The sequence below is a fragment of the Nematolebias whitei genome, chromosome 4 (genome assembly GCF_014905685.2).
Source record: "Nematolebias whitei isolate Nwh7 chromosome 4, NemWhi1, whole genome shotgun sequence".
NCBI lineage: Eukaryota > Metazoa > Chordata > Actinopteri > Cyprinodontiformes > Rivulidae > Nematolebias > Nematolebias whitei.
This window is the reverse complement of record NC_056501.1, coordinates 51,102,901-51,120,966: the sequence shown is the minus strand read 5'-3', so window position 1 is coordinate 51,120,966 and position 18,066 is coordinate 51,102,901. Positions and strand designations below refer to the sequence as shown.

The window sequence follows — 18,066 nt, the reverse complement described above, 5'->3', positions numbered from 1 at the left end:
GTATCCATCTATCTAAAGTATCCATCTATCTAAGGTATCCATCTATCTAAAGTATCCATCTATCTAAAGTATCTATCCATTAGGGGTGCAGAAAAAAATGGATTTTTCGACGAATCTAGATTTTTAGTCCTGGCGATTTTGAATAGTTTCTAAAGGTCCATAAATCGATTTTAAAATGCATTTAAGTTTTATATTTTTTCCGCTCCTACTCACCGCTTGGCCGCCATAGAATTTTGGCCATGTAGGCCACCGTACAGCAGCTAGTTAGCCAGCTCCCTTTATCTGAATGGAGCCTGCTAGCATGTAGGAGGGAGACAGCACGATTCAACACGCCTCTTCATCTTTAAAAGTAATTTCAGATCCTACAATGCTCCAGGGAAGACAGAGCTGAACAAGAGCATGGTTGTTTACAAGAAGTGTAAAATAAAATTGTGGTACAGTATTTTGGATACAAGACAAAATTTATGGAAGATGAAAGCGAAGCAGCCGACCAGTGAACTCTGCAACAAACTTCCAGCTTCTCCAAAGACTGCAAAGAGTTCTCTCTCCATCTCCTGCTGCATCACTAAGGATTTATGATCAGGCAGCTCAGTGAAGGTGACGGGTCCAGGTTTATTTTAATACGATGGATCCAACGTACGTTATTCCTTCATGTAGATTTTTATTTTTGTTTTTTTTGTTAGAGCAATATGGTTAAAAATAACCGAGAAATCTGTATTTTATGTTGAGTTAAAGGTTAATATACTATGGTCGGCTGAAGTCTGTTTACTTTGATATTTATATATTTTGAATTATTTGTCTTTAATGGACTGGAGACCTGTCCAGGTGTCCCCCGCCTCTCACACAGTGATGGCTGATATGGGCACCAGTGATACCAGTGACTCGAAAAGGAAGAAGTGGATGAAGATGATGGATGGAAGAATTATTTGTTCCTATTATTTTTATTTATTTATTTATTTTTTAGAAAAAAACTCAGGCAACTAAGCTAACCTATTACTGGTAATTTAAGTTACAGAATTTTATGCACTCCTGTATTTGTTCCTATTTTTGGTATAAATATAAAATAATGCAAAAAGTATTTGATACAGTAAGGAACCTAAAATGATTGTTTTAAATAAATGTTCTATTTACATTGTTGTTTAATCTTTTCAGCTTGTCAGTTACATATACATTATAATTGAAACTAAATTTATGACCATGTCAATAGAAAAATAGTTTCTGAATTAAAAAAAAGAAAAATTGATTTTGAATCGTATCGTGACACCAAAAATCGGAATCGGATCGCCAGACACAAGAGATTCGCCCGCCCGCCCTCCCTCCATCCATCCATCCATCCATCCATCCATCCATCCATCCATCCATCCACCCATCCATCCACCCATCCATCCATCCATCCATCCATCCATCCATCCATCCAAAGTATCTAAAGCGTCTGTCTGTCTAATATTTGAGAGAAAAGGCTTGATGTGTACATAGAAAAAGTCTTGGATCTTTGAGTTCAGCTGGGAGCAAAACAAAAGTGTTGTTTACATTTTTGTTCTGAATGTATATGTGGCAGCCATCTTGGATTTTGACGTTGCAACCCAATTTTTGAAAGGAACTTTCCTTAGACCTAGATGCAGCTAAACACCAAAATGGAAGTTGGTTCCTCACAACGTTCACAGACAGAGGCCATTTACAATTTCCACTTTTCGCTCTGCGACGAGGAGGCCTCAGTCCAGCTCCACTCATGTCAGCCATGATGACAGCATGCAGCTTCTAACTGCGACATACGGAAGAAAATCATTACAAAGCCAACTTACTTTTCCCTGTCAGTCTTGTAGATGCGGGCGATCTCGGGTACTAAGGGGTCGTCCGGGTTCGGGTCACACAGCAGGGAGCAGATAGACAGGAGAACTGGAAAGGACCGTGCACAAAGGTTAAGATGAAACTAATACATGTCGTTTGATCTTACAGGAGTGAAGGGAATGGTACGGCTCAGTACTAATGAAGGAAACGTCCTAAATGTTCTCTAAAGAACAGTCCATGCCTGTCGTCTGGAGGTCGGCTCACCTTTGGAGATGGTGAGAGCTGGAGACCACTGTGATCGCAGAATGTCAAGACAAATGCTGCCGTTGCTGTTGATGTTTGGATGGTAGATTCTTGTGGTAAATGCAACCTGAAAGCAGAGGAAAAAACATCAAAGTGGGTGATTGGGGGCAAACTGCAGCACAACAGGAAAGTGAAGGAAAAGAAACGGCGACATGTTTGAACAGGCCAGAGGAACTTGATGTGTCTCTCAGATACTCGTTGTTTCTAACATGTTAATTTCCTCACTGTATGAGCGAACAAGTATTTGAACATGTGCAACTTTGCAAGTTCTCCCACTTAGAAATCATGGAGGGTCTGAAATTTTCACCTTAGCTGCATGTCCACTGTGAGAGACAATGTAAAAAAAAAAATATCCAGAAATCACAATGTATGATTGTTTAAATAATTTATCTGTGTGTGAGTGCTGCAAATAAGTATTTGAACACCGGTCAATCAGCAACAATTCTGGTCCTCAAAGACCCGTTAGTCCACCTCCACTCCACTGATTATTCTAAATCAGAAGCAGCTGTTTGAGGTCGGTAGCTGCATAAAGACACCTGTCCACCCCACACAATCAGTAAGACTCCAACTACTAACATGGCTAAGACCAAAGAGCTGTCCAAAGACACCAGAGACAACATTGTAGACCTCCACAAGGCTGGAAAGGTCTACGGGGCAACTGCCAAGCAGCTTGGTGAAAAAAGATCAACTGTTGGATCAACTATTAGAAAATGGAAGAAGCTAAACATGACTGTCAATCTCTCTGGGACCGGGGCTCCATGCAAGATCTCACCTGGTGGCGTATCACTGATCCTAAGAAAGGTGAGGAATCAGCCCAGAACTACACGGAGGAGCTGGTCCATGACCTGAAGAGAGCTGGCACCACTGTTTCCAAGGTTACTGTGGGTAATACACTAAGACGTCATAGTTTAAATCATGCATGGCACGAAGGTTCCCCTGATTAAACCAGCGCACGTCCAGGCCCGTCTGAAGTTTGTCCATGACCATTTGATGATCCAGAGGAGTCATGGGAGAAAGTTCTGAGGTCAGATGAGACCAGAATAGAACTTTTTGGTCTTAATTCCACTCACCGTGTTTGGAGGACGAAGAACGATGAGCACCATCCCAAAAACACCATCCCTACTGTGAAGCATGGGGGTGGAAGCATCATGCTCTGGGGGTGTTTTTCTGCACATGGGACAGGACGACTGCACTGTATTAAGGAGAGGATGACCGGGGCCATGTAGTGAGAGATTTTGGGGAACAACCTCCTTCCCTCAGTTAGAGCATTGAAGATGGGTCATGGCTGAGTCTTCCAACATGACAATGACCTGAAGCTCACAGCCAGGAGAACCAAGGAGTGGCTCTGTAAGAAGCAGATCAAGGTTCTGGAGTAGACCAGCCAGTCTCCAGACCTGAACCCTGTAGAAAATCTTTGGAGGGAGCTCAAACTCCGTGTTTCTCAGTGACAGCCCAGAAACCTGGTGATCTAGAGAAGATCTGTGTGGAGGACTGGACCAGAATCTCTGCTGCAGTGAACCTGGTGAAGAACTACAGGAAACCTTTGACCTCTGTAACTGCAAACAAAGACTACTGGTCCAAATATTAACATTGATTTCACAGGTGTTCAAATACTTATTTGCAGCAATAACACACAAATAAATTATTAAACAATCATACATTGTGATTTTTTTTTTACACTATGTCTCTGACAGTGGACATGCACCCAAGATGAACATTTCAGACCCTCCATGATTTCTAAGTGGGAGAACTTTCAAAGTCACAGGTGTTCAAATACTTGTTTTCCTCACTGTATGTCTTACCTTTGGAGGTTTGAAGGGGTAATCTGTTGGGAAGTGTATGGTCAAGAAGAAAACCCCGCTCTGGTAAGGACTGTCGTTCTAGAGCACAGAAACAAGCACAGGCTCAGTACAACAGTAAACTGGGGTGTGTGTGTGCGAAGTAAACAAAAACTTTTAGCTGCTAAAAGTTGATCCTTCTCAACTAAAACAAGGAAAACCTTTACCTTAAATAACTGAGGTTTTACAGGTAAAATGTGAAACTCTGATTTAAGAGTCAATGAAAAACTCAAAGAAAAAGATCAAATTCAACATCTGATCTCGTCAGTACTTACAGGTCCCATTATTGTGGCTTGCCAGTGAAACACTGAAACAAAAAACAACAAATTCCAATGAGTGTTAAAGTACATTTACAGAATGTAACGTAAAATGTTTGTTGGATTAGTTGTAAAATATAAAGTCAAAAACCTCAGGACAATCGTTTTAGGTCATCTACATTTGTCTTTAGCAGTAAACCTGAACAACATGTGAAGACTTAAAACTATTGCTGTAAAGTTACCGTATACAATTTAAAAACTAAAGTTTAACACACTGTGACCATAACTTATTTTAACGTGTTGTCAACAGATGTCAATCAAACAAAATGATCACAACAGAAAGCTCCAGCAGGTCTAAAAACAAAAACAAACATATTTAATTAGTCAGGGAAACTAAACAGCCACTGGCCAAAAGGATGGACCAGCACAGAAGATCAACATCATCAGGCCAGGACTCTGCGGTCTACACTCATCTCCAGGTCAGAGGTCACTCTTTCAGGGATGAAGATTCAATTCAACCTTTATTTCTACAGGTTAGTCTCATTGAGCCTCGAGGACTCGAGAGAGACCTGATTTAAGAAAGAGTGATGACAACAATGGACAATCATAAACAAGCATATAAAATGAAATGTACAAACCGGATTCCAAAAAAGTTGGGACACTAAACAAATTGTGAATAAAAATTGAATGCAATGATGTGGAGGTGCCAACATCTAATATTTTATTCAGAATAGAACACAAATCACAGATCAAAAGTTTAAACTGAGAGAATGTATCATTTTAAGGGAAAAATCTGTTGTTTCCAAATTTCATGACGTCAACAAATCCCAAAAAAGTTGGGACAAGTCCATTTTTACCACTGTGTGGCATCCCCCCTTCTTCTTACAACACTCAACAGACGTCTGGGGACAGAGGAGACCAGTTTCTCCAGTTTAGAAATAGGAATGCTCTCCCATTCATGTCTAATACAGGCCTCTAACTGTTCAATCGTCTTGGGCCTTTGTCGCACCTTCCTCTTTATGATGCGCCAAATGTTCTCTATAGGTGAAAGATCTGGACTGCAGGCTGGCCATTTCAGTACCCGGATCCTTCTCCTACGTAGCCATGATGTTGTGATTGCTGCAGAATGTGGTCTGGCATTATCGTGTTGAAAAATGCAGGGTCTTCCCTGAAAGAGATGACGTCTAGATGGGAGCATATGTTGTTCTAGAACCTGAACATAGTTCTCTGCATTAATGGTGCCTTTCCAGACATGCAAGCTGCCCTCCCACAAATACTCATGCAACCCCATACCATCAGTGATGCAGGCGTCTGAACGGAGCGTTGATAACAACTTGGGCTATCCTTGTCCTCTCTGGTCTGGATGACATGGCGTCCCAGTGTTCCATAAAGAACTTCAAATCGTGACTCATCTGACCACAGAACAGTCTTCCATTTTGCCACACTCCATTTTAAATGACCCCTGGCCCAGTGCAAATGTCTGAGCTTGTAGAGCTTGCTTAGAAATGGCTTCCTCTTTGCACTGTAGAGTTTCAGCTGGCAACGGCAGATGGCACGGTGGATTGTGTTCACTGACAATGCTTTCTGGAAGTATTCCTGAGCCCATTCTGTTATTTCCTTGACAGTGGCATTCCTGTTTGAGGTGCAGTGACGTTTAAGGGTCCGGAGATCACGAGCATCCAGTAGAGTTTTACGACCTTGACCCTTACGCACAGCGATTGTTCCAGATTCTCTGACTCTTTTGATGATGTTATGCACGGTTGATGATGATAACTTAAAAATCTTTGCTATTTTACGCTGGGTAACACCATTCTGGTATTGCTGCACTATCTTTCTGCGCAACAATGGTGGAATTGGTGATCCTCTTACCATCTTGGCTTCTGAGAGACACTGACACTCTGAGAAGCTCTTTTTATACCCAATCATGTTGTCAATTGACCTAATTAGTGTTAATTGGTCTTCCAGCTGTTCGTTATATGCTCAATTTCCTTTTTCCAGCCACTTTTTTCTACTTGTCCCAACTTTTTTGGGATTTGTTGACACTGAAATTTTGAATCAACATATTTTTCCTTTAAAATGTTACATTTACTCAGATTAAACTTTTGATCTGTCATCTATGTTATATTACGAATAAAATATTGACATTTGCCATCTCCACATCATTGCATTCAGTTTTTATTCACAATTTTAGTGTTCCAACTTTTTTGGAATCCAGTTTGTATATAGAAACAAAAAAACAGCTAGGTTGTAAGGCGATTAAAAAACTAAAAACAGGAACATGTCTGCACTGGTTTTTCCAGGAACGTAACAGATGTTGAAGCCACTTGGAGAGGTCAAGATGTTCCAGGAAACAGGAGCGGAGTAGGAGAAGGTCCTTTTGTCTAATTCAGTTCGCATTGAGGGAACACTGCAGGTAATAATGTCCTGAGAGCGCACGCTGTAGCTGCACTCACGCAGAGACATGTAGGAGGAGATGTATGAAGGCAGCAGACCAAGAAGTGATTTAAAGATGAAAATGTACCAGTGAGAGACTCTGTGTGAAGTTAATGATGTCCAGTTAACCAGTGAATAATGGGTGTACATACAAGATGTTCACATCCTGGATAGAGAGGAACGATGGTTTGAGAGATGAGTGAAGGAGGCCATCATTGTCAAGAGCACCCGTCCATCATTAAACAGGAGTAGAGGCCTCAGTGTTCAACTGTCCTCGTCTTAAGGCTCCAGTATACTGCCATGTATGTCCGTTCACGTGTACGTATGCGTGTACTGTACGCAGAGGGTTCAGACTTCATACTCCAGCGTACACCCCGAGCAGCTGCAGAGCAGCTTCACAGACAAGGGGCGTTTACCTTGGGGACAAATTGAGGTTGCCGATTGGTCACTTGCTGACACGCCTACTGGATTGATTGATAGGTCGGAAAAAATAAAAAAAGCGAGCGCTGGCAGCCTCCGCCGCAGCGGTGTTCTGTGTTTATATGTTGTTAATAAAAAGTTCTAAAAAATAAAAAAACAGGGAGCGCTGGCTCTACAGCCCACACATCAGACCAGCCCACCAGGAACTCTCCAGACCCTCCCGCAGCCACGCTGGACCTGAGTTTAATTTGCTCGTGACAAATTCCTCCATTTCTCACCATTTCAGTCATGACATCAACGGAGGAGGAAGAGATCACTGCCTCTTGGCAAAAAAACAAAAGAAAAGGCCAGATCAGGGATGAAGAAGGAATTTAATACATTGGTGTCGCATACAAAACAGTCCGTCGCTGGGCAGTTTATTGTGCGACACCGCGTACTTGTATGCAGTCGTAAAAATTGAGCTTTGCACGGACATGCCCTGGGGGTACGCACGTACCTCTGCGTACGTACGTGCGTACCTCTGCGTATGGACGTACGCGGCAGTATACTGGGGGCTTTACAATGCTATTACTGCTAGTATCACTCAGTCCTCTGTGAATAACAAGCGGCCATCAGGGTGCCAATGATCCATGATGATGGTCCTTCTTGATCATGTGAACAGCTGGTTTTGGCTGTCCCCATCAAACTGGTAGATCCACTATGAGAAGGTGATATCTAGGGTGCATTCACACCTGATAGTCCGGTAGACTCGGTTCGGTTGGGGACCAATATTCATGACCTTTTGTTACATTTGAGCTGGTGCGTTTGCATTCACACTGCACTGTGCAGTCGAGTCAACCTGTTGAACCAACCTGTTCCCCCGCTCGCCTGTGGGGGCGCTGCACCAAGAACTACGGAAAGAAATGACACAAAAACCTCTTAAGACACTTCTTCTTCTGGAAATAAAAATAAAAACAAAGTGGCATCAAGTTTTAACAGTTTAGGAGTTATATTTTGTCATTTTTCAAAAATGGACTTAGCATGAGCAGAAGATGAGACAGAAGACCATGGAGAATATTGTTTTCCACACAAGACAACTGACGGCTCTAGATGAGGTCAGAGAAATGTGTGTTTGTTTGTCCTGCGCTGTACTCCACTTCTTGCTTGTGGAGCGGGGCTTGGTCTGTTTACATTCACACTGCACTCGAACCGCGCTGGAGTTCTCTTCTACCAGACCCAGACCTAGGTTTTAGCCCGGGCCAGAGTTCTCCTTTTTGTTCCGTGACAGAGTTTGATGGTGCGTTCACACCTCCCTAAACGAACCGGACTTTCTAGGAAAACGAGCTAGAGTTGGATTAAAGTGGACTAAACAGGGCTGGTGTGAATGCACCCTTAGAAGAGCGAGTTTGTTGCAGCTCCTCAGGCTGAAGCCTTTCTATACAAGACGAAACGTTTCAACAAAGAAGAATCCGTCCAGAGGAGCTGAGTTGTAGTCGACTGTAAAGCAGTTTATTTGAAGTCAGACGGCAGGAAATGACAAACAAAGCAGCTTTGTCATTTCTGTCACGGTGAAGTTTTAGTGTTTGAAGGCGTCACTCAAAATACACAAATATTAAACGTAAAATTAAACCAAACATTTTTAATGTTCATCTAAATGAAGTAATTGATCACTTCCTGTCTGATGTGATCCGAGTTGTCATACAATGTTATGTAAATTCACCCAAAACTTCAGTCAGAATAGATTTATTTTACAGAAGCAATCTCTCCAGGCGTGTAGGACTATGTAATCCCATTTTAAAGACTAGAAAGTAGTTGGGTCAAAGTTGATTCATTCAGCACATTTAAAAACCACCTCACTTACCAAAGTCTGCACAAACTAATTTAAATATAAAACTTGGTGTTTAAACTTGAAGCCAAAACTCTGCTGGCAGTAAGACTGAGGCTCAAACAGCTTACAGATAAGAAGTCATTTCCTATTGAGCCTGAACGAGCAGCTGGATTTCCAGGAAGATTAATATCTAAACATTTTTCTGTGCAAAGGTTTTTAGCCCAAGAATGCCCATTTATATGGCTAGTGTTCATATGCCCTATAAAAAGCATGAATTACTACATGAATGACATGGTTTTAAATGGTTTAACTTTAACAGAACTTTTTAAACTAATGAGCAAATAAGACCAAGTTAAATATGAGACACTTTAATAATGTATGAAATATAACCTGCAGGAGTTCAGACATGAAAGAGCCGTGGGAGAGTTCCAGGTGTTCAGGTCCTTGTCCCACAGCATTACTACACTCATCAGGGACTGGATACTTTACATGGTATACGTAAAGTCAACAAGTATCCATACTGGTACCAGTTATAAACCAAGTCCAGTTGAAGTTTTCAACCAGTCAATACCATTTAGAATAAAGACCAGTCCTGGGAGTTAAATCTAAAGTGTAAAATCTAACCATGCCATAATCAACGATCCATAATTAATTTAAAGGACTTGAACTATACGGATTGTGCAAAGAAGTATCTGAACAAACAGTTTGTCTGAATAACATCCAGGTGTAAATTAATTCAGTAGGTTCTGCAGGAGTTGGACCGCAGGAGACGGTCGTTCATCCCTCGGCCGTCTGGCCAAACATCCGAACACTGTCCAGTTTGGATGCAAATCAGCTCGTGGAACGTTGTTTACAGCTCAAACAGCTTGGAGCAACCTGAAGAACCCGTTATCACAAAATACAGTACCCAACGCCAACTACTTCAAATTCAAGTCCCTCAGAATATCCAGTGCTCAGAGGTGACAAGTGTTTACAGGAACCATTATTACCAAACACACTGGGCTTATGATGGCACGATCCATGACAGCAGAATTACAAACAAAAACTCAAAGGGCTCAAGTTTTTGAAGAAACCAAAGAGTAAAAAAACTGAGTGAGCGTCTGAAAACAAACAAGCAGCACAACAACGTCCTCCGTAAGAGGGACTCAAATAGCCACACGCACGCACGCACGCACGCACACACACGCGTACGTGGTGGCAGCCATTGTGAATTTTGATGTGGCAACTTAATTTTTGACAGGAACCTTTCTCAACATGGAGGTCTGTACCTCACTTTTCAAGTGATCATGCTCACAAGATGGACAGAGGGTTATTTCCAGCTCGGTCGATGCTCTGCGATGGTGGAGACCAAAGAATGAACCCAGGGGCTCAGTTTGGTATTAGACTGTAGATCAGTGTGATCATGAATTGAGATGATCACTAGTAAAATACATAAATGAACTGTGGCTGCATGTAGATGTAAGTTTCATTAGTCTGCAATAAATCAGTAACTGTAGTCTTGATTATTTTACTAGAGTGGAACAAGAGACATTTGTTGCCCAAATACCATTTTGATTATTAACCTGTGGAGTTGGGCTGAAACAGGAGCAGAGTGAAGAAAAATCTGATTCATCGGGCTGGGACAAAAGAAACAAACTTCACACTCTCTTATAAAACACACTGATTTCACATCATCTTATCAGTCGTGTTTCAGAGCGTTAACTCGCACACGTGACCTGCTGCTGTTGCACTGAGCACAGCAGCTGAGAGTTGATGCTGTCCACGTGAGAGAAAAGACCGCCCGTCTTCATCTTCATCAGTACCCGCACTGCCAGAACTGTACTCTTTACCTTCTTACAGAACCTCCAGAAGGGACATTGGTAAAACTGATGCAAAATGTGTTTCTCGTGTGCAGCAAACAGTCGTGTGCATGCAGTATTATATGGTGCACAACAGATACTTTCCGTGCACACGAGAAACTGGTTCAATCTTTTTTCCTACCAGCACCCATGAAGGGCTCCACAAGACCCCGACTGATCAACGTGGAGACAATCAGAATGTCCTCACCACGGTGCTGTGCGTGCACTTGGCTCGCAGGAGAAGGTGGGCGCAGCTGCTTTACATTCTCCCTCCTCTGTAATTCTCACATCGGTTTACGACAACATGGAGTGCACGACGCAGCAGGACGATTTCAACATTTCTTTTGGGTCACCCACAATCCCCACTGAACATGTTTGAGCTGACTTGTATGTTTGCGTCACTCCCTTGATTTTTGATAATAGGTTCATTTTTTTAGCAAGGAAATAATATGCGAGGCCTACAGTACAGGTTCGCAAGCCGTGCACATGAAAGTAGGCCGTGAATCTCAAAAACTGGTCATGCTCAACAAAGTTGACGTGACCCTGCTGTGGTGAGGTTTTTCTGAACATAGAAAATCGGAGCAGTTCAGTAACTACTTGCAATGTTGGCGATTTATGTCCTTCTCACCCGTCTATGTAAACGTTAAGGTGAAAAAGATTCTGAATGGTGGGATCAAATTTACAGTCTCCTACGACCAACTCTTTACAGGGGTGCAGAAAATAGGGTTTTGTTGCTCTTTGGAGCCACAGCACGCCCTGCTCTCAACACCACGACACGTGATATATATGTGAAGTTCACCATCACTTGTGAGGTACCGAGCATTAATGATTAGAGCCCGACAGATACATTGTTAGGGGCAGATATAGGCATTTGGGGACATATAAGTATTGGTGATAATTGTCCCATTATGTGCCGATATAAACACTGGGAACCAGCCATGTCTAGTTGCAAAAGGCATAATTGTACAATGTATACAAAGTATCCAGGAGAGGACGTATACAACGTATTTTCAAGTCATGCCTGCTTTAACTTTCACTTTCAGCACAGCCCGAGCAACGAGCAATACTGTGCAGCGTATTTTTCTGAACAGAGCATGGTGAGTTTATTGTAACTGATCTGTTCATAAAAAAATCTACAATAAATTCTCTTCAATCCTCCAACCCACTTGTCATTAGCGTACATACCTTTCAAGTGAGCAAGCTAACATTTAGATAACCTAGCTAGCAGCATAGGCTACTGCCTTGTAAAACTAGAACAAAAAATCTAAAGTAAAGGTAAAATATATATCAGTGTTAATAACGTTCTCTTTGCCGTCCTCAGTGAAGCGCACCGTCAGTCTGAAATATTTAGTTCTCTGCAGTGAAAACTACAACGTTGCTGCGGTCAGTACGAATTGGACCTTCACCGTACGTGACTGTAAACATGAACAGGGAAGCATGTACCATTGTTTCATTTTTATTTTTTAACACTTGATAACTTTATGGTTTATAAAGAGGATAGAAAACGTGAATGCACGTTAAAAAGACTGTTTCAGGGCTTCAGGTGTTAAAACAAGTTTAAAAGTAGCTGTTCACTTAGATTCTTGGAGGACAAAGCTCAAACATTTTCAACCAGTACAGTAGTCATCAGCATTAGCCTACCCGCTCCATTATCAGTTTCAGTAGTCATCAGCATTAGCCTACCCGCTCCATTATCAGTATCAGTAGTCATCAGCATTAGCCTACCCGCTCCATTACCAGTACAGTAGTCATCAGCATTAGCCTACCAGCTCCATTACCAGTACAGTAGTCATCAACATTAGCCTACCCGCTCCATTACCAGTACAGTAGTCATCAGCATTAGCCTACCCGCTCCATTATCAGTATCAGTAGTCATCAGCATTAGCCTACCCGCTCCATTACCAGTATCAGTAGTCATCAGCATTAGCCTACCCGCTCCATTATCAGTATCGGTGATGGACAAAATGTCCATATCGGTCGGGCTCCATTACTGATATTAGTTAAAGGACAGCTCATGTTTGTCCGGCCCCGCGGCACACTGGTCAAATGCTTCATTTGACCAAAAACATCTGCACTGCATGCAGATGTTTTCCCTTTTTTATGTTGCGCTGTGTGGAAACAACATTGTTTCTTGTTAATTAAATAATTTGAGGTGCAACATGAACACAGATTCTTTACAAGAAGTAGAGCTACTGAGGTGTCAATCCCACAGCACTGATAATTTGTTGAATTTATAATCTGAAAGTTTATTCCACATTAGGACTCCGTATTGGCAAGTCCTTACAGTGAAATGACTGATCAGCAGTGGGAACAAAAACATTCTGATCAGGGTGCCATAGTCACTTCCTCTAACAGTGTTCCTTGTTGTTTTAAGTTTGGGTCAGTATAGTGCTCCAACATCAGGTGGTCCTCTCCATGAAGGAAAAAGTTGTTTTCCCTCCAAACAGAAAGAGTTGCATCTTTGCCACAAACATTTTCCACAAGGGTTTTCAGTTTTATGCTTTTAGCTGCCTCTTCACCTTCTCTGGTCAGCCCAGAGTGGAACTCCACGTTTACATGTCAAGTCAGGGCCGAATCACATGACTGAGCGCGTGTCGGCGTAAATGTGGGAACAACTGAAAATATTTACGTTGCATGAGCTCAGCTGCACCGACGGCTTTAGCAGAGAACCTATAGCGTGCATGGCGGAGTGTTACGTTTGCATTGCGCGTGGTTTGGAGTCTGAGCTGCTCTTCTCCGCTCCCCGTCCAGAAGTGGTAGAGCAGAGTGGGAGGTGGGGGGTGTGTTGGGCGGGGTGCTCAGTTCTGTTGACAGGGCGGGGCACCCTCCCTGGATAATGGTTAGGGGAAACACCAATACTGCAGGTGAGTTCATGATGAGCAGGTAAACACGCCATCTTTACTTTCATTATTACCTCATCTTACTGTCTGTAGTGGTTGTTCTGGGGTGAACCACAAGAACTGCAAGTCATGGCAGTTTTACGGCTGGATAGTTAGGCTCAGTGCAAGCAGTTCAACATCGGAGACTTCCCAGTTGGAAAAAAAACTTGTGCCAAGAGGCAAAGTGGAAAAATACCTCATATATCATTTGTCTGAACTGATGAAGTGGTTTAGATTTTGGACCGAGTAAATTTGTTCTGAATGAGTTGAGCTCTGAAGTAGTCGTCTGCTCGAAACCCTATAACAGATTTAAACTAAGATCACTAACTGCTGTCTGCAGTTTACTGCAGGTAAGACACTGACTGCTCATAAGTACTTTACAGAAGCTCACCTGAGACGTCAAGGCAGCATCTCCCCGAGCTGCAACTGTCTGACACTAGTCGGCCAATGGAAATCACAATAGGTACATTTCACAGGTAGTCTGGGTATTTGCGACCAGCCACGTTCAGTTTGTGAAAATTGGGGCTTATGTTCATGGACATGTCTTACAATCAGAGCCAGGCGTGTCAAACTCATGTACAAAGTAGGGGTGCACAGATTGTAGTTTTCTGGCTGATTAACAAGCCTGAGCTGCTGATACTGGTTCAGTTTTATAACCAACACTGTCAGGAGTCTTCAGGTCACAGTGCACCTTCAATCTTCCATCTGATTTGACTGAAAAACAGACCCTTGAACAATCCTAGAAACATTACAAACTGGTTTTAACTGGTCATGAGGTGGAGCTCTGAAATATAAATGAGAATCAGACAACTGTTGTTAAAACTAAAAAACTGGTAAAATCGGTTTCTCGTCCAAGTATCGACGGATTTCCAATTTCCCCAAATAAAGGAACTTGGGTGCGATAATTGTCTGGTGCACTCCTAGTACCAAGAGGGTGAGAATGAAGCGCTTGGTTCAGCCACGCTTCAGTTTCCATCGATACATTAACTCAAGTCCGATATCGGACCGCTCTCCTCGTTTCCACACAATCCAAGATTACTCAACACATTTTTCTTGACTTCAAAGTTCAACAACTGTCATGAGAAGTCTGCACTAAATAAAGTTATAATAACCGTTTTAAAGCAAATAAATAAATAATAGAGGCAATAAATATTTTTACATATAAAATTCTATTTTGAGGGTCAGGTAAGATTAACAAGGGCCAGATGGCTGCAGTTTGAAATGTGGTAGTCTGTGCACAGTACTTCATTACCCACCTCCGCAGTACCTGATTTATGCCCACCACTTTTACAATGAAAATACATAAACTTTTACATAATTATTGTTTATCAGTGGAGTGGTGAGACAATCAGGCCTGTAGCCTTGGATGTTTTCTGTTGTAAGAGACCTCATATGTACATGTGAAAATACAGTGGAGCTGTCAAGTTTATGGAAACTAAAACGAAACGTCTTTGAGACGGTTTTGAGACACACAACTTGTGACTTGTGAGAAAAATGTATGATTTTTTTTTAGCATGTTCAAAATTCAGGCAACAAGATTTGAAGCCTCTCACATGAAGAAACTGAGGACCCCTGCAAACATTTTAAAACATTTCAAACTCCCTTGTGAAAGCTGTTCACCAGCTAGTCTCAGTGAGACCTTAAACAGAGTGGAGTCTAAAGAAGCCAACATCTGTGAACCCCAAAGGTGCTGTTCGTTTCAGCTGACCTGTGAGCGGTCAATCTGCATCCTACAGCAGAGAACGCTCTTCATCTTCCCATTATTCCAAGACTTTATTAGCTATAGTTTTATACCTTTACAGTGATCCAACATTGTAACTGTGGCCACTATTTCCTAAATGTGTTTGCACAACAACAACAACAACAACAACAACAACAACAACAACAACAACAACAACAACAACAACAACAACAGATGTACTTCCTGAATTCAGGTCAATGCACAGACTCATTTTATGGAACGTGTTTTGTTCCTCTCCGAGATGTGTGGCCTGGGCAGTTTTGCATTTTCTGTCACTGCTGTCCAGACTGTGGTAAAAGAAAAGCGAGAGAAGCTCGGGGAGAAGTCAAGCCTAAATGACCTTATGGGCAGAACAGGACAAACCCCATGAACTAGTGTTTATTCACTTCTAGTGTTAGTATTAGCAACATAAACATTTAGTTTTGTACAAGCGGCTTATTAAATGATCAGGCCAGACGACGGATGTTGGAAACCAGTAATGTGCTTTGATTAGTTAGCTCTTAAGCTCCTGTTTGAATGAGTTGAGACAAATTCCAATCAATTGTTTTCAACGTGCTTAGCCAAACTGCGTATTGGAAAAGTTGTATGAAAATGACAAATATGTTGGAATGTTGCTGTTGGAATATATTTTTTGTGTTCGCTGTTCGTCCCTGCTGTTTTCCACAGCGCCAACACTCCCCCAGAACAAACAATAATCATAATATAAACCACTTGGGAACGAGGCGGGGTTGAAAATCTCCATTAAACCCTGCATATAATCAACTAAACCTGTTTAGCTCGAGTCCGTTTCCTTGAAAGATTTGGTTCTGGTGCACGACAAAGATACGCCTTTTCCCACGGGCTTGACTCGGCCCAACTCGTTACGGCTTTCAAGTCTTTCCCCTGGTGATCCCACTCGGTTCCAGCTTGGTTCTTAGGACCCACTCAATCGAGCTGAAAATCTGTCGTCAGCAGAATGCAGCTCATCGATTGGTCAGAGAGCAACGTCAATCATAAGAGCAGCTCATTGACAAGAATCACCCATCATTTTTAATACTTGCACCCACAGCATTCATTTTGTTCATTTCTTTAAATATTTGTGTGTGTGTCCATTAAAACGGCAACACAAACCAACACTATGGTACTACGAGGAAGTACAGATGTTCCCGTTCTTGTGGGCTGAAAAATCCACACAGAGCTACACCAAATGCACACTGTTTATGGGGCTCTGACCACCGCAGCAAAGGTGGCCTTCACTTGGCCACTGTAATTCTGGAAATCATGGCAGAGCACGGTGAGTCCTTTGTGATTTTATTTTACTTTGTTGTTCATTGCAGAGTTGTGTTAGTCTTCATCCATCCATCCATTCTTCATCTTCTTCTGAAGTCGGGTCACGAGGGCAGCAACTTGAGCAGGGAGGTCCAGACATCTCTCTCCACAGACTCTTCCAGTTCTTCTGGGTGGACTCCAAGGTGTTCCCAGGCCAACCGAGCCATAGTCTCTCCAGGGTGTGCTGGGTCTAACTCAGGGTCTCCTCCCAGTTGGACATGCCCGAAGCACCTCTTTAAGGATGTGGAGGAGCAGCGGTTCTACTCTGAGTCTCTCCTGATAACTGAACTTCTCCCCCCGTCTCTAAGGGAGAGTCCAGCTCCTGCAGAGGAAACTCATTTCAACCTCCTGGATCCACGATCTCATTCTTTCAGTCTCTACCAGAGTTCATGACCAGAGGTGAGGAACGTAGACCGACCGGTGAACAGAGAGTTTTGTTTGTCTTGGTTAGGAAATAACATTACAGAACTTTGGGTGGCTGTGCTGTGACGATCCCGTCCACATTAAGGTGGCACTGAAGGAATATGGAAGTCCTAGAGACCATGTAGCCCACAGGTGCCTCGAGGGCCGGAGTCCTGCAACTTTTAGATGCGTCTCTGATGCCACACAGCTGAATCAAATGAGGAGGTCATTAGCAGGACTTTGGAGAACTTGACTGCACTGAGAAGCTAATTCAGTCATATGATTCAGCTGAGTGGCATCAGAGACATCTAAAGGTTGCAGGACTCCGGCCCTCGAGGCCTGGAGTTTGAAACCCCTGTAGCCCAAGTTGAACTGGGCAATGGAAAAATGGTATAACTGCTGGAATGTTTTGTTGTTGTCATTGTTGTTGCTGGTTTCTGCATTTTTTCCACAGTCAATAGTCACTAATAATAAAGAACTAATCACAATGTAATCCATTTGGGGAAAAATGAACACAGCACATCAACTAAACCCGTTTAGCCCGAGTCCGTTTCCTCGAAAGGGTTTGTTTCAGGTTAACAACTGTCATACACACTGTACCCTTCACCACCTGCTGAGGAGACTAAGCACACTAGTCATTAGGAACCAGTTAACAAAAACTGGCCCTTATGTGCATTTTCTATGAGGTTTTGATGCAAACTCACTGTCGTCGCCTACTGGTCCTGCAGAACACTGGGCTGGTGGGTCCCGTGCCAAGTCGTTCAACTCCTAAAACAAATAAAGCAGATGTAAGTTGATCACAGCGTGCATTTCCTCACACATCATTTTAAAGCTCAATGTTTAGACTGAAGCACAAAATAAAAATCAGTCCCAGTAACACCAGACATCCATAAGGAACAGGTGGAAGTCCCTCCACCATGATCCATGTTTGTCAGGTGACAGCACCTTGTGTGAACTCCTGCGAGGTGTCACATTAACACAGTGACAGACCTGTGTTCTGAGCCAGCAGCCTGCACAGGTAGGCAGACATGCAGCCTGCACAGGTAGGCAGA

The 18,066-nt window shown here is 42.6% G+C and overlaps 1 protein-coding gene across 1 annotated transcript in view; it reads right to left on the bottom strand.

Moving 5' to 3' along the window:
* ube2d2 (ubiquitin-conjugating enzyme E2D 2 (UBC4/5 homolog, yeast)) overlaps positions 1 to 18,066 on the bottom strand; it is a 31,639-nt gene that overhangs the window by 7,444 nt on the left and 6,129 nt on the right. The window contains exons 2-6 of the mRNA XM_037675433.1: positions 17,719 to 17,782; positions 4,205 to 4,236; positions 3,894 to 3,971; positions 2,053 to 2,158; positions 1,803 to 1,896 (exon numbers count right to left, since the gene is read on the bottom strand). Coding sequence (XP_037531361.1) covers positions 1,803 to 1,896; positions 2,053 to 2,158; positions 3,894 to 3,971; positions 4,205 to 4,236; positions 17,719 to 17,782 — 374 coding nt within the window. The remainder of the gene's footprint in view (positions 1 to 1,802; positions 1,897 to 2,052; positions 2,159 to 3,893; positions 3,972 to 4,204; positions 4,237 to 17,718; positions 17,783 to 18,066) is intronic.